This window comes from Parasteatoda tepidariorum, chromosome 4 (assembly GCF_982258835.1).
Source record: "Parasteatoda tepidariorum strain Cologne lab strain chromosome 4, Ptep-v5.0, whole genome shotgun sequence".
Lineage (NCBI taxonomy): Eukaryota > Metazoa > Arthropoda > Arachnida > Araneae > Theridiidae > Parasteatoda > Parasteatoda tepidariorum.
Window position 1 is genome coordinate 55,009,109 of NC_141758.1, and position 20,822 is coordinate 55,029,930.

At 31.3% G+C, this 20,822-nt stretch overlaps 1 protein-coding gene across 1 annotated transcript; it reads right to left on the reverse strand.

Moving 5' to 3' along the window:
- Nucleotides 1-1,929: 1,929 nt before the first annotated feature.
- Nucleotides 1,930-18,583, reverse strand: LOC107442856 (uncharacterized). Its single transcript, XM_016056517.3, has 6 exons — nucleotides 18,429-18,583; nucleotides 14,196-14,936; nucleotides 11,333-11,819; nucleotides 8,590-8,708; nucleotides 6,562-6,759; nucleotides 1,930-2,519 (listed from the first exon to the last, which is right to left on the reverse strand). The coding sequence occupies exons 1-6, from the start codon at nucleotides 18,469-18,471 to the stop codon at nucleotides 2,326-2,328; spliced, it is 1,782 nt and encodes a 593-aa protein (XP_015912003.1). The 5' UTR covers nucleotides 18,472-18,583; the 3' UTR covers nucleotides 1,930-2,325.
- Between the last annotated feature and the right edge of the window lie 2,239 nt (nucleotides 18,584-20,822).

Consider the following 20,822-nt stretch of genomic DNA (forward strand, 5'->3'; position numbering starts at 1 on the left):
ATTTTATTTTCCTCTTCAGAGAAACATAGTTTGATGCTTTTAATTCTTCGTTAATGATTTACTAGGTTTTTTAAAAAATAATTTCCCCCCTCGCTTAACCATTAATTAACTAAAGTGATTTTTTAATTTTATTTTCAGAAAGAACTTTCGAAGTATATATTAAAAAGGATTACGGAGCATTTTTAACAATTTAATGAATTACATTGTTGCCAGTACCTCTACACAATTATTTGTAAGTCACATTTTCTGCAGTTTGACCAACACGAATTACAGTACATTCATTTCTTTGGAATTTTTTTCAGCAACTCAAATCGGGCTATGATATACATCGAAGAGCCATTACATTATGACCACCCTGCTAATAACATGTAGGACCACCTTTAGCCCTTAAAATTGCTAGCACCCGCTGTGGCATTGATTCCACAAGGTGCTGATAGGTAGTCTGAGGTATCTGGTACCAAGCGCTTACCAACTGGTCCTGCGATTCCCTCTCATAGCGTGGCAGCACGAATTTGGTTTTCCAAGTAGGACCACAAATGCTCTATTGGATTAAGGTCAGGTGAATTTGGGGGCCAAAACATGACTTGAAAGTCACTGAAATGTTCCTCGAACCAATCCATAACGATTCGACCCTTATGACACGGTGTATTATCCTGTTGGTAAACACCATCCCTCGCAGGAAAAACTGTTGCCATGAATGGGTGAACCTGGTCTGCAACTGTGTTCAAGTAGCTTACAGATGTCAGGGATTGTTCTATGAGGATTATGGGTCCTAATGTGCCCCATGAAAACATTATTCCTGGGCGAGAAACCATGAAAACCTGGGCAAGCCCATTGTTATAGATGGAGGGTGGTCATAATGTAATGGCTTTTCGGTGTATATACTAAATGTTTTAAATTAGACTAACGGTTTCCAAAATTTTAAAACAGGGAAACAGTTATGGTTGGAAATAAATAAATAATTTCACCGAATTTATAACAATAGATATACAAATTTTAACCCCGGAATTCCTTTTTTTCGGTCAACAATTTTGCTTTTTTTAAGCCATCTATCATTAAAATATATCAAACGAGTGGAATTCTTTGCTTATTTAGATAAAAATTGTTTTTAGAAGACTCTGTTGTCGATGATATTAAAAGATATTTTAAAAAATATTTGTTTCAATATCTACTGTGAGTTTGTAACAATTATTTATGACTTAAGGATCAAGTTTAGCCTGCATTTAGCCACCGCCCTCTAAGCTAATTCTAAAAATGGCGCAAAACTAATATGAAAAAAGCAACTGTAGTTTTGTGACAATAAAAAGCGTTTGCGATCAGATTGTTTAACACTTAAAATTTTACCATAATGTTGCATTATCTGTGCTCATAAATATACGCAAAGGTTGAAAGGTTTTTAAAAAAGTTGAAATATTTAAGTTCTTTTTCTGTTCTAAAGTACAGAGAATTCTTTACTGCGAGATGGTATATATATAAAGGATAATTATAGTTTTTCCTCAAGTGTAGGGCAGTTGAACTATGGCTTTTTTATTTTTCATGGCAAAAGGACTATGAAAGATACTGATAATATACTATAATCCCCAATTTTATTATAACTTTTTGAAAATAATATTTTTTTTTAAATTCTTGCTTAGACTGTGTGCAACATTTTTGTTACAAATAGTGGCTATTTTGATAACATTGCACAATAGTGCCCACTATTCTGTGGTGCCCTCTGTTAATGAGTTTTGTAACTAATTTTGAACCTTCCAAAGAATGAATTATTTGGTTTCTTGAACAAAAAACAACGAACCATGCAGTTCAACCTCCTTACTTCTAGTGAAATTTCAAATCGTAAGTAAATTAATTGCCAAAAGTATTATTATTCAAAAGAATTTGAAATAAAATTATTTAACCCATAAAAATAACATAAAACAACAACAAAAACTTCACATACTTTTCTTTATTAATAGCACTTTTTCTAATTTAAAAATAAAGAGTTTGGATATGGAAATTACTAGTAGTTAAAAGAAAATTTAACAATACAACTATTAAATCGTTATGAGGCAAGTGCATAGATGAAACAAAATATTGCATTACAATGGTAAACCTCAAAGTGGAGAAAAAAGTAATTGATTAGAAGTAATCAACCACTTGTAGTCATTTACCATAGCTACTTATTATCGCTCCTTACAAATAAATGTTATTGTGATTAAAATACTATTCCTAAATTATGATTTTTGATATTGACAGTAACAACTGCAATCGTAAATTAAAATTATTTTTAGTCAGGTTTACAAGTAATTAATTACGATCAAATACAATTTGCTCAATTGTGTTGACCAATTAGATAAAGATGTCTTCATTTTCCTTTTGAGCTTCATCATTACTTTTCTCTTCAGATTCGCTGTTCTTTTCATTTTCCGATTCCTTTTCAGCTACATAACGTTTTTTTCGTAGTCTTCCATGCGGCGGTTTGCGATTATGCCTATTTCCATCATCTGTATGTGCAATGCGTGGTCTTTTCACCAATCTGGCCCCTAAAAATAATACAAATTTAGGTCAAAAGCCATAAGTTTCGATAAGTATCGTTATTTTTAGAAGTGAATAATTTTAAAACAAGATGTGGTCTGTTCACCAATCTGGCCCCTAAAAATAATGCAAATTTAGGTCAAAAGCCATAAGTTTCGATATGATAAGTGTCGTTATTTTTAAAAGTGAATAATTTTAAAACAAGATGTTGCCTTTTTACCAATCTGGCCCCTAAAAATAATAAAAATTTTAGTTAAAAACCTTAAAATTGGATTATGTAAGAGCCGTTGTTTTTAGAACTGGAATAAGTCTATTTGGAAAAATGGTATAAATCCGAGACTTTTAAGTGTAAGAGTTTGAAAGAATTTAAAAGTATTGGCAAAGGATAATCAATTTGGGTGATGTTCTGAGCATTATTTGATTATAATTTGATGAAACATCAAAATCCGGGAATGATTTTTAAAACTGTAAAAACAAAATTGACTACTTTGCAGCTTCAAATAGACTTATTCAACTTTCAAATATAACGGCTCATAAGTATTCGGTTTTAAACCATGAAACCAAATATATTTTGTTGACATGCATGAAGCAAATTAAAATGTAACTGTCACTGGCCCATTATGACTTTAATTGTCAGTAATTTATCTAGTTAATCGTTCAAAGTTGTTTCACTATCATTATCATATATTTACGATTTTAAAAAAGTAAACAAAAAGCTACCCATTAGCTTACCAAAGGAACTGCTGCCTATTTACAGCCTTCTCTTGTGGTTTTGCAAAGACTTTTATTATTTTTAAATTCGGCAGCTTTATTTGTGATTACAAGGAGTGACTGAAGTTTCCTATTGTGATTACAAGGAATCATGACCACATGTAATCAGATATCGTGATTATTTACAAGCGTACTTACCTGCGATCGATATTATAAGTAATTGATTCCATAGTAGCAATTATCTCATCAATTACAAATGTTATCGATGATATATCGAGTTCTATGCTGAAGAGACTATTTATATAAAAAAAAACATTTATTCAAAATATCAACAAAGCTTATATCATCTCTAATTCCCGTAACGTGTTAGTACGCACCTTAAAATAAAAAAAAACAAAAATAATTAAAAATAATAATAACACCCAGACGTTCCAAAAATTTGTCTGCTTATTTTAATTTTTTTTCTTGGTCTCGTTGTACTGTTTTTTTTTCTAGTAATACTTGAATAAGCAGGATATTTTTAGGACTCTTACAGCTCCCAACTCCGATTAGTGAAGGAAAAGAAAATTAAAAATGATAAAATAATGGGTCAGTTTCCCGATTCAGAGTCTTTGCTGCTCGCTCCATGATGTTCTGACGATACCGTTCGTAAAGAGACAAAAAAAATTTCATCGGTTTTAAACTTAAGAGAAGAGTGGAGATATTCTATCCTTCTACTTTTGTTATAAGCAAATGGTTTTGTTTTAAAAACAAACTTTTCATTCTAATACAGACTGTTTTTCTTAACAACAGAACAGAATTATATAAAAATAAGAATTCGTATTAAATATGTTATTAGAAATTGAGAATTTGGTTGGTGCATTTTAAGCAAATTGATCTATATTAATATTCCCTAAATTTCTAAATATTGTGAATTGCATTTTTTTATTATTATTAAAGATATTAATATTTTTATTGCTGTTTGCTTTTCTTATAGAATTATGTGAAATATTTATAAAAGAATTATAATTAAATAAAGAATACCGATGTCACGTGAAAACCATGAACTGAATCATTCGAGAAGTCGACTTTCCTACGATTGTTTACTTTTCAAAAGTTGAAAGAATTTGTAGCTAGCTCTATAAGCTCCATGTCACGGAACTGACCCATCGTTAAAATAAATATCGAATATTTGAGAGTGATATATCAAAATGCAGTGACATTTTTCTTAGTTTCCAAATATGTAAATCATTTTACTGTGTCTTTAAAGGATAAAAAAATTGTATTGTAAACTGGGCAAATAAAAGAAGACTAAAGTAGTTAAAAGAGTTGCAGTAAAAAAGCTTGAGAGTAGCACATGCTAATATGTGAACCAGGTTTACTTTTCTTTGTTTTTCCCCAGAGAGCATTTTTAAATTTTTCAAGCAATATAACTAAAGGATTTGAAAAAATTTTTCTCATTAAATATTCGACATAATAATTATCAGTTATAGCAATGGGATCTGTATTTATTAGTTGCCTTATCTTTCAACAAGATTATTAACTCGAACTATACTATAATGTGGAAATATTATATCGTAGTAGTAGAAAGCCGGATAAAACCTGGGGGAGAGATAAAACCGTGACCCGGCATTTATTTATTACTTCCCTTTATGTATAGTGGCAAAATATATCGTAGTAGGAGAGAGTCAACTTAAACAAGGTAGGTAGATAAAACTGTGATCCGGCTTTTTTTTTTATTATTATTACTGTCATTTACGCATAGTGGTGAAATATATCGTAGTATGGGAGAGACACATTGAGCGAGGTAGGTATGTAAAATCGTGAAATATTTTTTTATTGCTGAAAATTATGTATAGTGGCGAAATCTATAGGGTGGGAGAGTCAGATTAAACGAGATATCGTGTCCATGGACAATTAAATGGCCTCGTGTGCCTTCAAAACTGCATCCGCTAGCTTCAATACATCGTTACTGTAGAGGATCTCACGAAGTTCTGAAGCCAGTGGCACCATACCGAGTTGTAAAACATATGGGGTAAGGACTGGGCACTCGAGAATGTGATCCGGGGTAAGTTGAACATCGGTGAAGAACACCGGTGAAGTTATCGGTGAAGTTAAGTTCTTATTTTGTCGGGAAGAATTTTCATCCCTTTGAAGCGGTTTGCTCTTAGTCTTGTAATTGTTGATGTTAAGATTCTGGTACAATCAAAGTAATGAGGGGTTTCCTGAAGGAATAGGGCAGAAGTCTGTGTCTTGCAGCTGCATTTACATCTGCAAGTGTGATGGTGGTGCAAGGTTGGTCGGCACCTCTGCTTTCCTTAGCCAAGGAATCCGCACACTCGTTTCCCTCAATATTCACGTGCGCCGGTATCCATAGCAGCAAACACGATTTTCCATTGCCGTGCAAGCCTTCAAGTAGGAATTAAACGAGGTAAGTAGATAAAATCGTGACCCGGCTGTTTATTATTGCTGCCATTTATATATAGCGGCGAAATATATCGTAGTAGGAGAGAGTTAGATTAAACAAGGCAGTTAGTCGAAACCATGATCCAGCATTTTCTTTTATTGCTGCCATTTATTCATAGTGGCGAAATATATCGTATTAAGAGGTAGTCGGATTAAACGAGGTAGATAGAAAAAAGACCAAAATCCGGTGTCATTGACTAAATTACTGTTTACATTCATCATAAATCTCATATACCTTGAATTACGTCATTCAATATCAGTAACGTATAAGTCGATTATACAAAATATTTATAAAAATTTCCCGACATTCTTAATTTCGGAGTTAACTCGGAGATGCAGAAGAAGCGCAGATCTGGTCCTAGGATGATCTACACGTAACCGAATTTTTTCCTGCTCTTCGACAGTATCATTGAAATTTACATTGTTAAAAGCAAAATAAGCGATAATTTTTTGTGTAACTCACCTAAATACATAAGCACAGTTAAAACAAAAATTATTGCACATTTTTTTTTATAATTCATGATTACAATTATTAAATTATTTATAGCTCAAGTTTGTTCTAGCTCTTCGTTGCCAACTCGTGAAAAGAAATTTCATTGATTTTGTAACAATAGAAAAATCAGCATAAGTGACAAAAAATACAAAATTTAGATTTTTATATATTTGTCATTACTGCATGGCAATGACAAGATGTATATATTGAAAAAGAATTTAAAAAATCACTTTTTTTATCAATAATCTGAAATTCTATTTTAGCGTTAAGTTTAGCACCAACAAAAAAGTTGTCAAGTCGCTTTTCTCGAAATATATCCTGAAGCATTTACGTTGTTTTTCAATTTCGTGACAAGGTACGCATTTTTCAATATCTGCTGTATACATATTTCAAAAACTTACTTGTCCCCGGTATTGCACAACGTGGCAGAGGTGGATCCCATGAACCATTAATGTTGCATTGATACCAGGCACTTTTTACTCGTTTTTTACCTTCATATGAATCACAAGATAAATAACACCATGGTCCTTGATTTTTATAATTGCCATAGCAGCGTTTATGTCCACCAGATTTTAGGGTAATCGTGCAATCAACATAAGCTAAAAATAAAAAGTAAAACTATTACTTGATGACAGCTAAAGTAAGCAGCTTAACTTTTTTAACATTTTCAAGCCCATAGTATTTAATAAGAACCTTTCATTGGTTATTTTAATAATACGCATTATTTTGAATGCTTTCAAAGCTGAACCATATCAGTAGTTTAACTGTTATGTACAAATTCAGGTTTGACACTTGAATTTATTAGAGACATTCTTTAATTTACTTTACATTTTTATTTTATTTTTCATCAAAAATTTTATATATTTTTTTTACTTTTACTTTGATTAACTTTATTAACACTTTCAAGCCCAAAGTATTTAATGAGAACTTCCCGTCGTTTATTCTAATGTTAATAATCATTAAAATAGTATCTTTATTTTAATGATAAAAAAATAATCATCTTTAACCCTTTCAAAGCTGAACCCTGTCAGTAATTTAGTTATTATGATCAAGTTCAGGTTTGAAACTTGAATTCATTTAAGAGATTATTTTATTCACTTTATCTTATTATTTTCTTTTTCATCAAAAATTATTTGTATTTTCTTACTTACATCACAACACCCGCGTGATTCTTTCTGAAAATATATGAATATCATCAGTGTGCGAAATATTAAGGATCAGTTAAAAAAAAGGATAAGAAAAAAAATAATTCATTAAAAAAATGAAATTACATAAAATAATCGAGAGAAAAGAGACGCGTAAACACTCTTGTTAATTACAAATAATGGAGAGATTTTGAAAGTACGTTAAAGTTGTTTTTTGATTCTACGCAGCACAATTACCACAAAACAGTCTCAGTTCTCTACAGAACTTGCACAGAACCTACGTAAGTAATCATGTGATGTAAAATGAAAGTGCAAAATATCTCTAAAAAGTTAGAAAGAATCTCTCTAAAAAGTTAGTATTTATTAGCAAAATAGAAAAAGGTACAGGAAGTTGCCAAACTGGAAAAGATTCCCAACAGTGGCATAAAAACGTGTCGCTGGACAATGGGAAAGCTCAAGGTGGGTTTTCACTGAAGTTAAAAATCAATCTCTTTGGTTTCTAGAGATCAGCCCCATTGCAACAATTTTAGTTAACTAAACTTTAATTAAATTGTAGCTGATGGTGAAATTTTGTTATCCAAATGTTGACCTCAATCTGATAAAAAAGAACACCTAAATCTCCTCCATACTTCCGTACTTCATGACATTATTAATTTCAATCGTTTTTTAAATTTAATTTAATTTATTTTAATTGAATTTAATTAATTTAATTAATCTAATTAATTTTATTGATTTAATTAATTTAATTTTATTAATTTAATTAATTTCATTTAATTAATTCAGTTAATTTAATTAGTTTAATTTAATATTATTTATTTAATTCAATTAATTAATTAATCATATTAATTTAATTTAATTAATTTAACTAATTTAATTAATTAATTAATTAATTAATTAATTAATTAATTAATTAATTTAACTAATTTAATTAATTAATTAATTAATTAATTAATTAATTTAATTAATTTAATTAATTTAATTAATTTAATTAATTTAATTAATTTAATTTAATTAATTTAATTTAATTAATTTAATTTAATTAATTTAATTTAATTAATTTAATTTAATTAATTTAATTTAATTAATTTAATTTAATTAATTTAATTAATTTAATTTAATTAATTCAGTTAATTTAATTAGTTTAATTTAATATTATTTATTTAATTCAATTAATTAATTAATCATATTAATTTATTAGCTCTTTAATTAAATAATTTGCGTAATTAATTAATGTAATAGACTTAATTAAATAAAATTTAATTAATATTAATAAATCATACTGACGTTTGCAGTCAGAAACCAGCCTGGAAGGTCTCCAAATATGTTCTGCTTTATTACATCTATGAGTCCTTTTAATTCCTTCGTTTGTCGAATGACCATGCACGCATTGTTGTTCGCATACACTGCAATGCAAATAAAATTTCCTTCATTATTTCATTCACACTTTTACCATCAAGTACAGTGATATACTTAAAAAAACACTTCTTTTGCTAATTTACTTTTTCTCTAACATTCATTCAAAGCAAATGTCCTCTGTCACTTCTAAAATAATTTTGTAGAATTTTCAACGCAGAAAAGGGATTTAAAAACATTACTACTCCATTTACAGAAATCTGGGATACATTTCTGGCGGATTTCTGGGATACATTTTGTTTCAATTTTTCTGTTGTATCACACAAAATTATATAAAACAAATCTCAAACGCTTTCTACGAGTAATTCAAACTTTTAAAACAAAACTTGTCATATGAAATTTTTAAAGAAAGTATACTAATATTCTTCGGTTTATTGAACGTTATTATTGTTACTCAAAAATCACCGAGTTTTAATCTGCTCTCTTTAAAAATTTTGCAAGAAAGCCAGACAAACATTTTAAGATAAAATGAGCATAATTCCTGGAAAATTAGCTAAGACTGTATTAACTCGATTCTTACAAGTTTCACCAAATATTTAGTTTCATATATTTTCGTTATAGGATTCAAGATGCTTTAAAATAAATTGCTAAAAGAGGAGAAAATTCGTTTTGCCTTAAAAAAAATAGAAGAAATATTAAAAAAAATGCATATTTTTCAAATATTTTCTCCTCTTTGTAAATTTAAATTTTGTGCAGGTGATAAAAAATCGATTTAGGGTCAGATGTATTTGTATTGCTTCTAATTATAGATAAGAACTTTTATAAAACTAATGATCTCTGTTAGTATTAGTAGAGTAGATAGAGAAAATAATCAAAAATACAAGCTTTTTAGTTTTAGATTAGCAATTTAATTATCAATTACATAGAAATTTGTTGCAAAAAAGTTGATAAAAGATAGTATCGTAGTAATTAATCCTTTCCGGGATTCGGAGGTATTAGTCAAAGTTGGAGTAGAGCTCTCGGAAAAATCCAGAGTAGGAGTTGGATTCTAATGTTTCGCACACCAACGCCACAGCTGTAATCAACACTATAAAATTATACTCAAACTGTAAGACGTACACCGAGAAAATGAATAAAGCTAAAATATTTTAATTTTTTTCCTCCTTCTGGTGGCTTTACATTATTAGATTAAGCAAAAAAAACTTTTTAGAAGTAGTACCATTGAAATAAAAATAAATTGAAATCAATATCCTTGTTTGATTGAAACCAAGCATGATAGTCATAAATTTCTTCAATCAAGCAATCTGTTCTTACAACCTATTACCACAACACTGTAGTAGTCTCTACATTAGTACATTCCGTACCAATTAATCCAATAACCGTAATGCAAATACTAATTACCAAAATTATTTGAGTATCATCGGCGTCAATAATAGCGCTTTTTTACGGTTTCCCTAAACGTATCACTACTTTTTCCCCATTAACTTTATTTTATATGGCATACCTTTTTCCTAATTTCTCTTACCGTTGATTTTATATCATTTAATTTTATAAAAATACTTTTTTTAAAACCACAACTATAAACAAAATGATGACGGACTTCAGCAATACGAATTCAGTGACGTAACTACACCATCCACGTTAATCATTGAGGTTGTAAAAACATTTAAACGTTAAAGAATATGCAATAAACTCCTAAACAGAACCATTAACAATCACGTTTCCCCTTAGTAGCGTGCAGTGTGTAGATTTCACTTTGATTTTCATGTTCCCCTTTAGCAATAGCGTATTGTTTTTTTTTTTATTTCACTTTGATTTTATAAAACATTTTAGCAATCATGTTTCCCCTTAGCAGTAGCAAATTGTGTGTAGATTTCAGTTTGATTTTATAAGACACTTTAACAATCATAAAGTTTCTCCTTAGTAGTAGCGTATTGTATGTAGATTTTCACTTTGTTTTGCGAAATGTGAAAATATGTATAACACCTATTAGCTTTAAAACTATGCATACTAACTAAGCATTTTTATCGGTTTTTATATCGATTATAGAAAGCAAATTTTTCAATCGAGCACTTTTTTCTACATAATCGGAACTCTCAAAACGTAGAATACAGAGAACGGATTTAAATCCCAGCGATGATTGGTCGATATGAATTGCACCCCCGGCTTGTATCGACCACAAAACTGACGAAAAAAATCCTTGATGGTAGACATATCATGGGTTAGAGTCCCCTTGCCGTCAGGCAAATCGTAAAAGGTTTTTGTGGTTTTTCTCTCCGTGTAAAGAAAAGACGGGTTACTTCCATCATAAAAGTCTTCCACGAAAGCAAATTTCCCCCCAATACTTTATCCAGAAGCTCTCTTGTCTTCTAATTTCGGTTCAAAAATACAAAGCTACGGAATTGAGCATTGGTAGTCCTAAATTTAAAAATTGGGTCAGATGTTCAGCGTTTATTATAAAATAAAATATCGCTGATAAACTTTCACTTTCTGTGCAGGAGTTGGGGGCATCAAGTTTTTAGGAACATTGCACCCGTTTAAGGCCAGAGATGGATGGATTTTTAAGTTGTCTCTTTGAAATCACAGCAATTATGAGATCTATGTGTACAGTGAAAATAATTTAGTTGTATTTAAAAATGATATTGATCTATGGAATGATAAAAATAACACTTACGTTTCGCTATTAGTTTCAGTACACTGTATATCGGAGTGTATCAAATGCGAAGGAGGTTTGCAAATGGTCGAGCTTGTTGGCATTGAAACCTCTTCTGACATTGATTGTTCCGAGCTCTGTGCTTCTGAGCTTGCTTGGTCTTCCGAGCTTGGTGGTGCTAATCTTGGTCTTTCTTTGCTAGGCCTTTGAGCATTAGGAAGACGACGTTTACCTAACCTGTTGAGCATATGGCTGTGGACAGTGTTAGATTGCATTGTTTTTGGTAAAACTTCTGGGGATTTGGGTGAGGATGATGGCTCAGATGGTTGTGGTGGCCGCTCAGTCGGATCTCGACTTAGAGGTTGATCTTGAGATTCGATAGGACGTTTATTAGTACTTGCGGTGGGAGCTGTTGAATCATAATCGTTCGATTTTGAATCTATACTCCAACTTAATAAAGATTCCCGTTTTAAAATGTTACGTATAGAGACATCTTCCTTTGCATCATCTAAAGAAAAAAACAAAACAAAAACAATATTTTATTCCTGATACTTCAATGTTTGTTAAATGTGGTTAATCCAGAGACGACTAAAATGGATCAAATAACTTACTACTAGGGTGCTTCGGCAGAAAAAATTCCCAATTTACCATTAATTATTTTAATATTTATTGAATATGATAAGGATGAACAATATTTAACTAAAATTACAATATTTAACTGTAATTCTCTACCAGCATGTGTAATAAGGGATAGTATTAGAGAGACCAGAAAGTAATATCGTTTCGGGTGCATTTGATATTTATTTTCAAGATTTCCTTTTTAATCAATAACGCATTCACCCTTGTTAGCAACGACCTCTCAATGCCGAATCGAAAATGAATCGAAACGGATCGAAAAACCTGAATTGGTTCTTAAGATTAAGGAATATTTAATGCACCGAAACGACGTTACTTTCCGCTCCCCTAATAGTTTAAAATGTATCAAATAACTCTTTCCTAAAGAATTTCTCAACAGCTCAAATACATTTGATAATAATTGTCGTAGCATTTTTTTTAAATGTAGGTAGTTATGACAAATTTAAAATTGATCAAATAATTCTCAATTAGGTTACATCATCATCAAAACTATCATATTTGATATCAGTTATTTTAACATTTTATAAATATGGTTAATAAAATGTTAAAATGGATCACACAATTCTTTTAACAGGGAGTATCAACAGCAAAATTATATTTAAAATTTTAGAATTCCTTACGAATCGTTTGGTAATAAATTCACTTTACTTTTCACTTTTGTCTTTAAGAAGGATGAAATATGATACATTGTGTGTGATATTGAATGAAATACAAATATAATTGTATTAAATAAGCAACTTATGTGCATCAAATAACATGTAATTAGTTACATTATAATCGTGGCTTATGGTGATCTCTAAAAATTGTAACTATAAGTTCTTGTAAGTCCGGTACGCAGTACAATATTATTCCTTTGGGATTTCAGAACACTAAAATTTTTGACGACAGCAACTTATTTCAACTTAAAACTATTAGTTAGTTTTATATTGCATCAAAGGAAACAGAAACATTAAAATGCGTAATTGTTGTTGTAGTTCATTTACGTCGCACTAGAGCTGCTCAATGGGCTATTGGCGACGGTCTGGGAAACATCCCTGAGGATGATCCGCAGACATGCCATCACAATTTTGATCATCTGCAAAGGGGATGGCACCCCCGCTTTGGTAGCCCTATGACCTGCACTCCAAGTCGAGCACTTTACGGTAGAACAGTTTAACGAGGACCAATACCGCACACCCTCGGACTCTACGTAGACTGATCCAAGTGGTCACCCACCCGCACACTGACAGTAGCCAGTGATGCTTGACTTCGGTGATCTGCTGGGAGACGTGTCTTAACGACTAGTCCACTGCCGGACTAAAATGCGTAATTTATGATTCATTTTAACTATCAATCAGGATAGTGTTGATTATGGTGTTATCTCTAATCGCAATTACGTCACGTTATTAATTGTTAAGATTTCTTATTTTTCTCGTCTTCAGGCACCCGATACAGTACTGTTTCTTTGGAATATAAGATTATTAAAATTTTTGTTGAAAACAATTTATTTCGACCTAAATCTAAGAAATAATTTTACATTATACCGAAAAAAAAAATAATTAAATTCGCAAATTATGCATCAGAATGAAAAGTAATTACGACAATTTTTGAATAGTAATTTGTGATTCCTTATAATTTTTAATCAAGATTGTATGCAATCATATGTTGATATAGCTTACAGTTGCAATTACTCGTAATCGTAGATCATGATTACCTGTAATCAGGACTATAATATCAATCTTACAATTTCTTGGTCATGATTGCAATCGTGGTCAAACATTATGATTCTGTGTAATCATGACTGAGAGAAAATGATTACTTTTACAGGGATTGCAAATAATATTTAATTTGTTACAAATTTAGATTTAAGCTATTGCTAGTTTTTTTTAGTTATTGCAAGTAATTTATTACCTACTTTTGGTCAATAATAAAGACTATTAACAATATTTTGAGATCATCCTGTAGAATTTAATCTTTTTCACAAAAAAAACTTTATTTACCATATGATGCATCATCTACTAAAATAGTACGATTAATTTGGATACCTGAATGTATGGATATCGGTATATAATGACTTTAAACATTATTTTGTAATCTTCTATTTAATTTTATGAACAAAGAAATTCTATTTACCATATGATGCATCCTCTACTAAAATACTAGGGTTAATCCAGATATCTGAATATTGATATGAGTATATGACTTAAAACACTGTTTTGAGATCATCCTGTAGAATTTATTTCCTTTTAACAAAGAAAACTATACTTACCATATGATGCATCATCTACTAAAATAGGAGGTTCAATGTGGATGTCTGAATACATGGAAACGTTGTCTCTATTCAGATCTATGTTTTGCAAGAGCTCATCCCAGATCTCATCTGAATCCTCTTCCGAAGAAGAGTTCATCAGTTCAATTTCTTCACTAAATAATTTTGATTTTGCATTCTTTTCGCTTCCAACCTCTCTGAAAACTGTTTCGTAAAGGTCTTTTTCAAAATCTGCTTGATCAGTCTCTTGTGCATCTAATAAATGCTTTTTGTCATCCTCTTTTGCATCAGTCCTTTCAATATCCCCATCTGGTTTTTGAAAATTTAATCTCTTGAGTGATTCATTTTTATCCTCTTTTCTTTGACTACTTGTTTTTTCATCATCGTTAATCTTCTTTAAGTTTAATTTCATACCATCTTGATTTAAGACCTGTTCCTTATTATTTATTAAGTCATGATAAGGTTCAATCGTTGTTTTAACTAGATTTTGAACTCTTATACTGACCGTCTCCGTGGAGATTCGTTCTTTTGAAAGTTTAGTTTCAAATTTGTCGAATATTTGGTTTCTGAATATATTGTCGCTGTTTTGTTTTCGAGAACTATCATCAAAAGCCCTGGATTCATTAGTGACATTTTTCGTTGAGTTTTGCATCATATTATGGTGTGAGCCAATTTCTAATCCATCCGACGTTTTGATATTTGAGACAAATGCAGCGTTGGCAGCACTCCATAAAAACCAGGCTGAAATTTAAATTGTTATCTAAAGTTAATATCTTTAAATTTATAATTTCACCTGACAAATTAATTCAAATACACTAAAGTGCCATCGAATTCAAATACACTAAAGTGCCATTGAATTAAGGAGAGATAATGCTATGGAAATTGTGAATATAGCGTAGAATAATCTTTAATGATAGTAGCTTTGTACTACGGTTATGCACACATGGGGGCGCTGTAGTGAGTGTATTATGTATGTTGTTAATTCATGAGTGGCAATTTAAGCTAACGTTTTTATTTCCTTTTATAACCGACGTTGAACAACCGACTAAATTCTGAGTTTACGACAATGTTCAACTACGTGACATTGTAATTTTGAACCTAACCTTGAAGACTAGGGAACTTCTGAATCAAGAATTGAGACAGACAAGTCATCGTGGAAAATTTTTTGGTGGAACTAACCCACATTTGAGTTATATGTAGAAGAAAGAAACGGAAAACTCCAACGGTTAACCCGATTGCAAGGGAATTCTAATTCATGATACGTCTACCACTGTTACTATTTTAATTCAGCACTGCAGTTGGCCTCAGCCGAGAGAAGAATTGTTTCCGGTATAGCTAATGTTTCTTTCTTTAATAACCGTCATTAAAAAGCAGACCCAATTTTTTGGTTTACAAATACTAATGTTTAACCACGTAACCTTGTAATTTTGAACCCAAACCAGAAGACAAGGGGGCTCCTGGATCAAGTATTGGAAGAAATTTGCCTTCGAGGAGGACTTTTTGATAGAACTAGCCAGCATTTGCGTTACAAGGAGAGGGCGACCACGAAAACCTCACAAGGTTAGTCTGACGGCAAGGGAACTCTAACCCATGATCCGTCTACCACTGAGGATATTTCACTTCAGAGTTTTGGTCGGTGTAGGCCTGATGCGGAATTCGTATCGACCAGCCACACACAGAATTCAAACCCGGTTGACCTCATTGGAAGGTGAACGCTCTATCCCCTGAGCCATCGTGGCTCTATAGCTAATGTTTGACTTTACTGGCTACATGCAATACGATGGAATTGTCTGACGCCAAGCTTGTTCAATGCTAATTATCCTTTGCACTTTTCCAGATCGCTGAATTTTTTTTTTACCATTCGTGAATCCTTAGTATATTCTTACTAAAGTTTAGCCATTCTATCTACTTCGAAAATCCTAGTTCTCCTTCGCTTTTGGAAGTTGAGTGGCCCAAGTGATGCACGCCTATTATTTGACCGTGATCCAAAGCACCTGAATCAAAAGTTTTACCCATTCTAACCATTGAATGGGATTCCTGCAAGTGACGTAGTGTAGGTATCTCGATCCTGATAGGTTTCTGAGAAGTGGCATCTGTTTACGTCAGCAACTGTTCTTTAAATTCTATTTCGAGTAAGCCAATCCCGTCAAGTATCAATTTTCTTAAGTAACACATTCCAAATTCTTTCACAAAGATTCTTTCTCGAAGATTTCAATTATTTCTCTATATATTTACACAGAGACTTAACACAAAGACACGAAGCCATGTAGAACATAAACAAACGTATTATGCATTGAAGTTGCCAGGTACACAAAACAAAAATATATCATGGTTATAAACAAATTATAAATCTAAATTAAATAAAAGAAGCAGACGAAAAAGAATTATATTTCAACTAATTTGAAGTGCTATACGGCTCTGTATATTTAATTAACTTATCGTTAATTGACATTCTAAATTATGTAGAGAAACTTAGCTCAACTTTAATACTCCATTTTGCTGATAAAGATTAGCTCACGTCATAGGTCATAGGCGTGTTTATAACAGGTCTTCTTCTTTGCAATTACCCTATTGACTTGTCATTAACCCCAACATCTTCATGTGGGCATAACTGAAGCTTAGCAGTTTTATACTATTGGCTATCCCTAATTTATTGCTACTCTATAGGTTTGAATAGGTTTTATTGGGCTATACCTGCCTGTACGCTTTCAAAGATCATTTCTTCGTGCATGATGGTAAAATGAGCTCACCTGTAAGATCACCTCATATATCTCTGTCTCAAGACTGGCCAACAGCCTGGAATCAGTCAAGAATTAAATCTGAAAAATGTTGAATGTTTGTCGTATCCAGTTTAGTACACTAGGGGAGGATTTGCTTACAGAAATCCGCCAGATACGCAATGCATAACGAACGAAACCCCTGAACTGTTTCGTTTTTATTGCAAACATTTGCCTCAATTTTAGTAACCAGGAAAGATGTTCAATCACTTCTATTACGTTAAGAGTTATGTTTATGTTAGCAGGAAAGTCCTTCGATGTTGAACAAGGCAGTTTAGTCTAGAAGATCCGTAAACTGTTGACTTTGATGCACCACAAAATTAAAAAAATCACGCTTTTTTTAAGTACGCGGGAGTTGATTTCGTTATTTTATTGTCTGTTCCAACATAAACCAATCTTGACTGGCCATCCAGAATATTAAAATAAATATGCTGGTTTTTATTAGTGGTCACCTCAGGACTCTTTTATAAAAAAAGTACTCTCAAAGTATCACAGATCTAGTTAAAACATGAAGCTATGCATCATTGCTATAATTTCTCTAGGTGTGAATTATTTTTTGGCCAGTGAGCTTCAAGATTGTGTCAAGTTGATTCAGAAAAAACTGATATAGTTATGCAGGAATTATGCGAAATTATTTGTGATATTGTGGGTTATGTATTCTAACTTTAAAAACTATTACATTTTTATAATGGGTGAAAAATAATTTCTAAACTCATACGCATCCGAATTGTTTAAATTTTGTTTTTTTCGTGTTCAGTAATATTTCCCTTTGTACTTAATCGTCAGGTTTTTCTCTTCAAGTTGATCAAAAGTTTATTTCATACCCATAAATTGAATTTTTAGTTGTAATCAAGCGGTTACGCTCTACTTCATAAAATCCCTTATAGCACTATTTACCGAGAAAGCTGAGCAATTAGTGACGAAAATTTACAAAATAGGGAGAAAGAAATGAATAACCACTAGCAGAGAATCATCGATTTCCGCGTGAATTTTCACCTTGTGGACATAAATGTTTAAAAAAAAAATGCTAAAAATTTAAATAATAAAACAATAATGTTAAAATAGAAGCATCTTGGGCCAACTAGTTGATGATTTTCTTTTCTAAGATAATTTTATTTAGTTGTGCAACAAATATCGCGAACTAACAAATGCACCTTTTAATGCTAACGATCATTTCATAACATTAATAATCACAAAATATTGCATGAATTTGATGACTCTCAACAACTTTGCAATTTTTAGCTCATTTTCTTTCTTACCTTCAGAAATAGGAACTCAAACTAACCTCAGAGAATCAGCTATAAATAGTTTTATCAAATTGAGCATAGCCACTTTACTATACCTAAACAATTATTTTATAGCAAAAGCTAAAATTTTTCGGAAAGAGGGGGTACATTAGTCCTACTTGCATACTATACAAAAATACGAATAACAAAGATGTAACATGGATACATACCAAGCAGAAATGAAACAAAACATTCTGTTTCTTTCTTTTTCATTCTACAATTTTAGCACAAATTTTTATAAATTATAATTTTATTTGGTGTCATTAATATTAATTATTCATTAAACAAAAACAACTATTTGAGTATGAGAAAACTTTTAGGGTATATTTATAGAGTCTGAAAAATCAGAAAACTATGTACAAAAAAATAAATATATCTATCTTGAATTTAGCACACTGGTTTTACTGAGAATTATTAATTTATTATAAATAAATTTGATCATTCATTTACTGTTCCGAATATATACTGTTCCGAAAAAAATAAATGGATTTTTCAGAATTTATTGGTTCTTACTTCGAACAATATATAATGTCTAAAATGGAACCAATTGTTTCATGTTTGTTTTTTCTTTCGCAAGAACGTTGAAACTATTGTTTATTTTTCTTTCTGCATTTAAAATTCAAAACTTTTCACAAAAGTTACATAACTTTCCAAGATATTCAATTGAAAGTTCAACAACAAAAAATAATTTTCATATTTTTAACATACTTTTAGCCTAAGTTACTCTATCCAACGATTTGGTAAAAAGTGGGAAGGTAACTTTATTCTCTACAGAGTTACAGCCCTCTTCGTAAAATCGTTTCAATGTCGATGCATAATCAGGGGTTATACGATATGAGATTACAAATCCTAGTCCAGGCACTACACCAATTGAAGAATTATATATATATATATATATATATATATATATATATATATATATATATAAAAATACAAGAAAACACTAAGAAAGTTAAGAAAAACAATAAGTTCCCACCCCCTTTTTTTCATATGTCTATAATTTTTCTTTGTTTTATTCTTCATTTTGAACTTATATATATATATATATATATATATATATATATATACCCTTAGGAAAATTTGCCATAGAGAAGCCTATGGTAATCTATGGCTACCATAGAAATTTGTATGGCAAGATGCCTAACGTCTATGGTTACCATAGAGATTTGTATGGCAAAACCCCAAAAGCCTATGGCTACCATGAAGATTTGTATGGCAGTATACCATAGACCAATGGTAACCATAAGGATTTGTATGGCACGTCACCATTGGCCTATGGCAACCACAGAAATTCGTATGGCAGTATACCATAGGCCAATGGTAACCTTAAAGATTTGTATGGCAGTATACCATAGACCAATGGTAACCATAAGGATTTGTATGGCACGTCACCATTGGCCTATGGCAACCACAGAAATTCGTATGGCAGTATACCATAGGCCAATGGTAACCTTAAAGATTTGTATGGCAGTATACCATAGACCAATGGTAACCATAAGGATTTGTATGGCACGCCACCATTGGCCTATGGCAACCACAGAAATTCGTATGGCAGTATACCATAGGCCAATGGTAACCTTAAAGATTTGTATGGCAGTATACCATAGAGAAAAGCTGATCTAGATCTCCACCAACGAAACAACAACTTCTATGGAGTCCTCCAAAACATCTTCTAAAAGAAATAAATATCCATTATTTCACCCCGAAGTTAATTAAATTCAACATGTAATCCCGCAACGCATTCCTGGTGAGTCTTTTCCGGCTTCCGGGTGGCCAATTTTTCTATTTTTGAGTGTTTGAAATCAGATGTTCCATTCTTTTAGGCTTAGAGTATCAGACCGCCATGTTAACGTGTCATCCACTTCAAGTGGAATCTTTCGCTAACTTTGGCGACTTATTTTAATATTTTTTCAATCTCATTCTTGGTCAAAAACATTTTATTGCAAACGCCTATGCGATTATTTTTCTGAATTTATTAAGTTTTTAATTTCCGGCAGTCTGGTACTTTTATTATCTGTATCTTTTTAAAATATGTCGCGATTGGGTATAGGTTTTCGCTATGTTAAATTTTGCCATTTGTTGACTTTGTACACTTTAATTAATATCTTGCTGTTTATATTTTTATCTAAATTTTTTATATTTCTTTCCCCCAACTGTTTCTGATTAAACGACATCTTTCTTTTTATTTTATCCCCTCACTCTGATTTTATATAAATTTTTAAAGTCACATCACTTTTCCATTATTAATGGTGTTCTATTCCATATAGCAATTTGCAAACAATCTTCATGATGAAAAACGCGGTTAAGTGCTTATCATCAAGCCAGGACATCATTTCTTTAATAATTAAAATTTTTTAATTCTTTTAACTTGTTCGGTGATAACTTCATTTTACTGCTGTCATATATCAATATCAAAGTCAGTGTTTACACTCTTATTAGTTTTTGATTCGAATTCCACTTAGGTTCTTGCAATGCTTTTTTACATTATCTTACATACGTTAGGGCTTTATATTTTTATTTTGGGTTTAATTTTTGCTTGCCATTAAATTGTTGTTATCATGTCT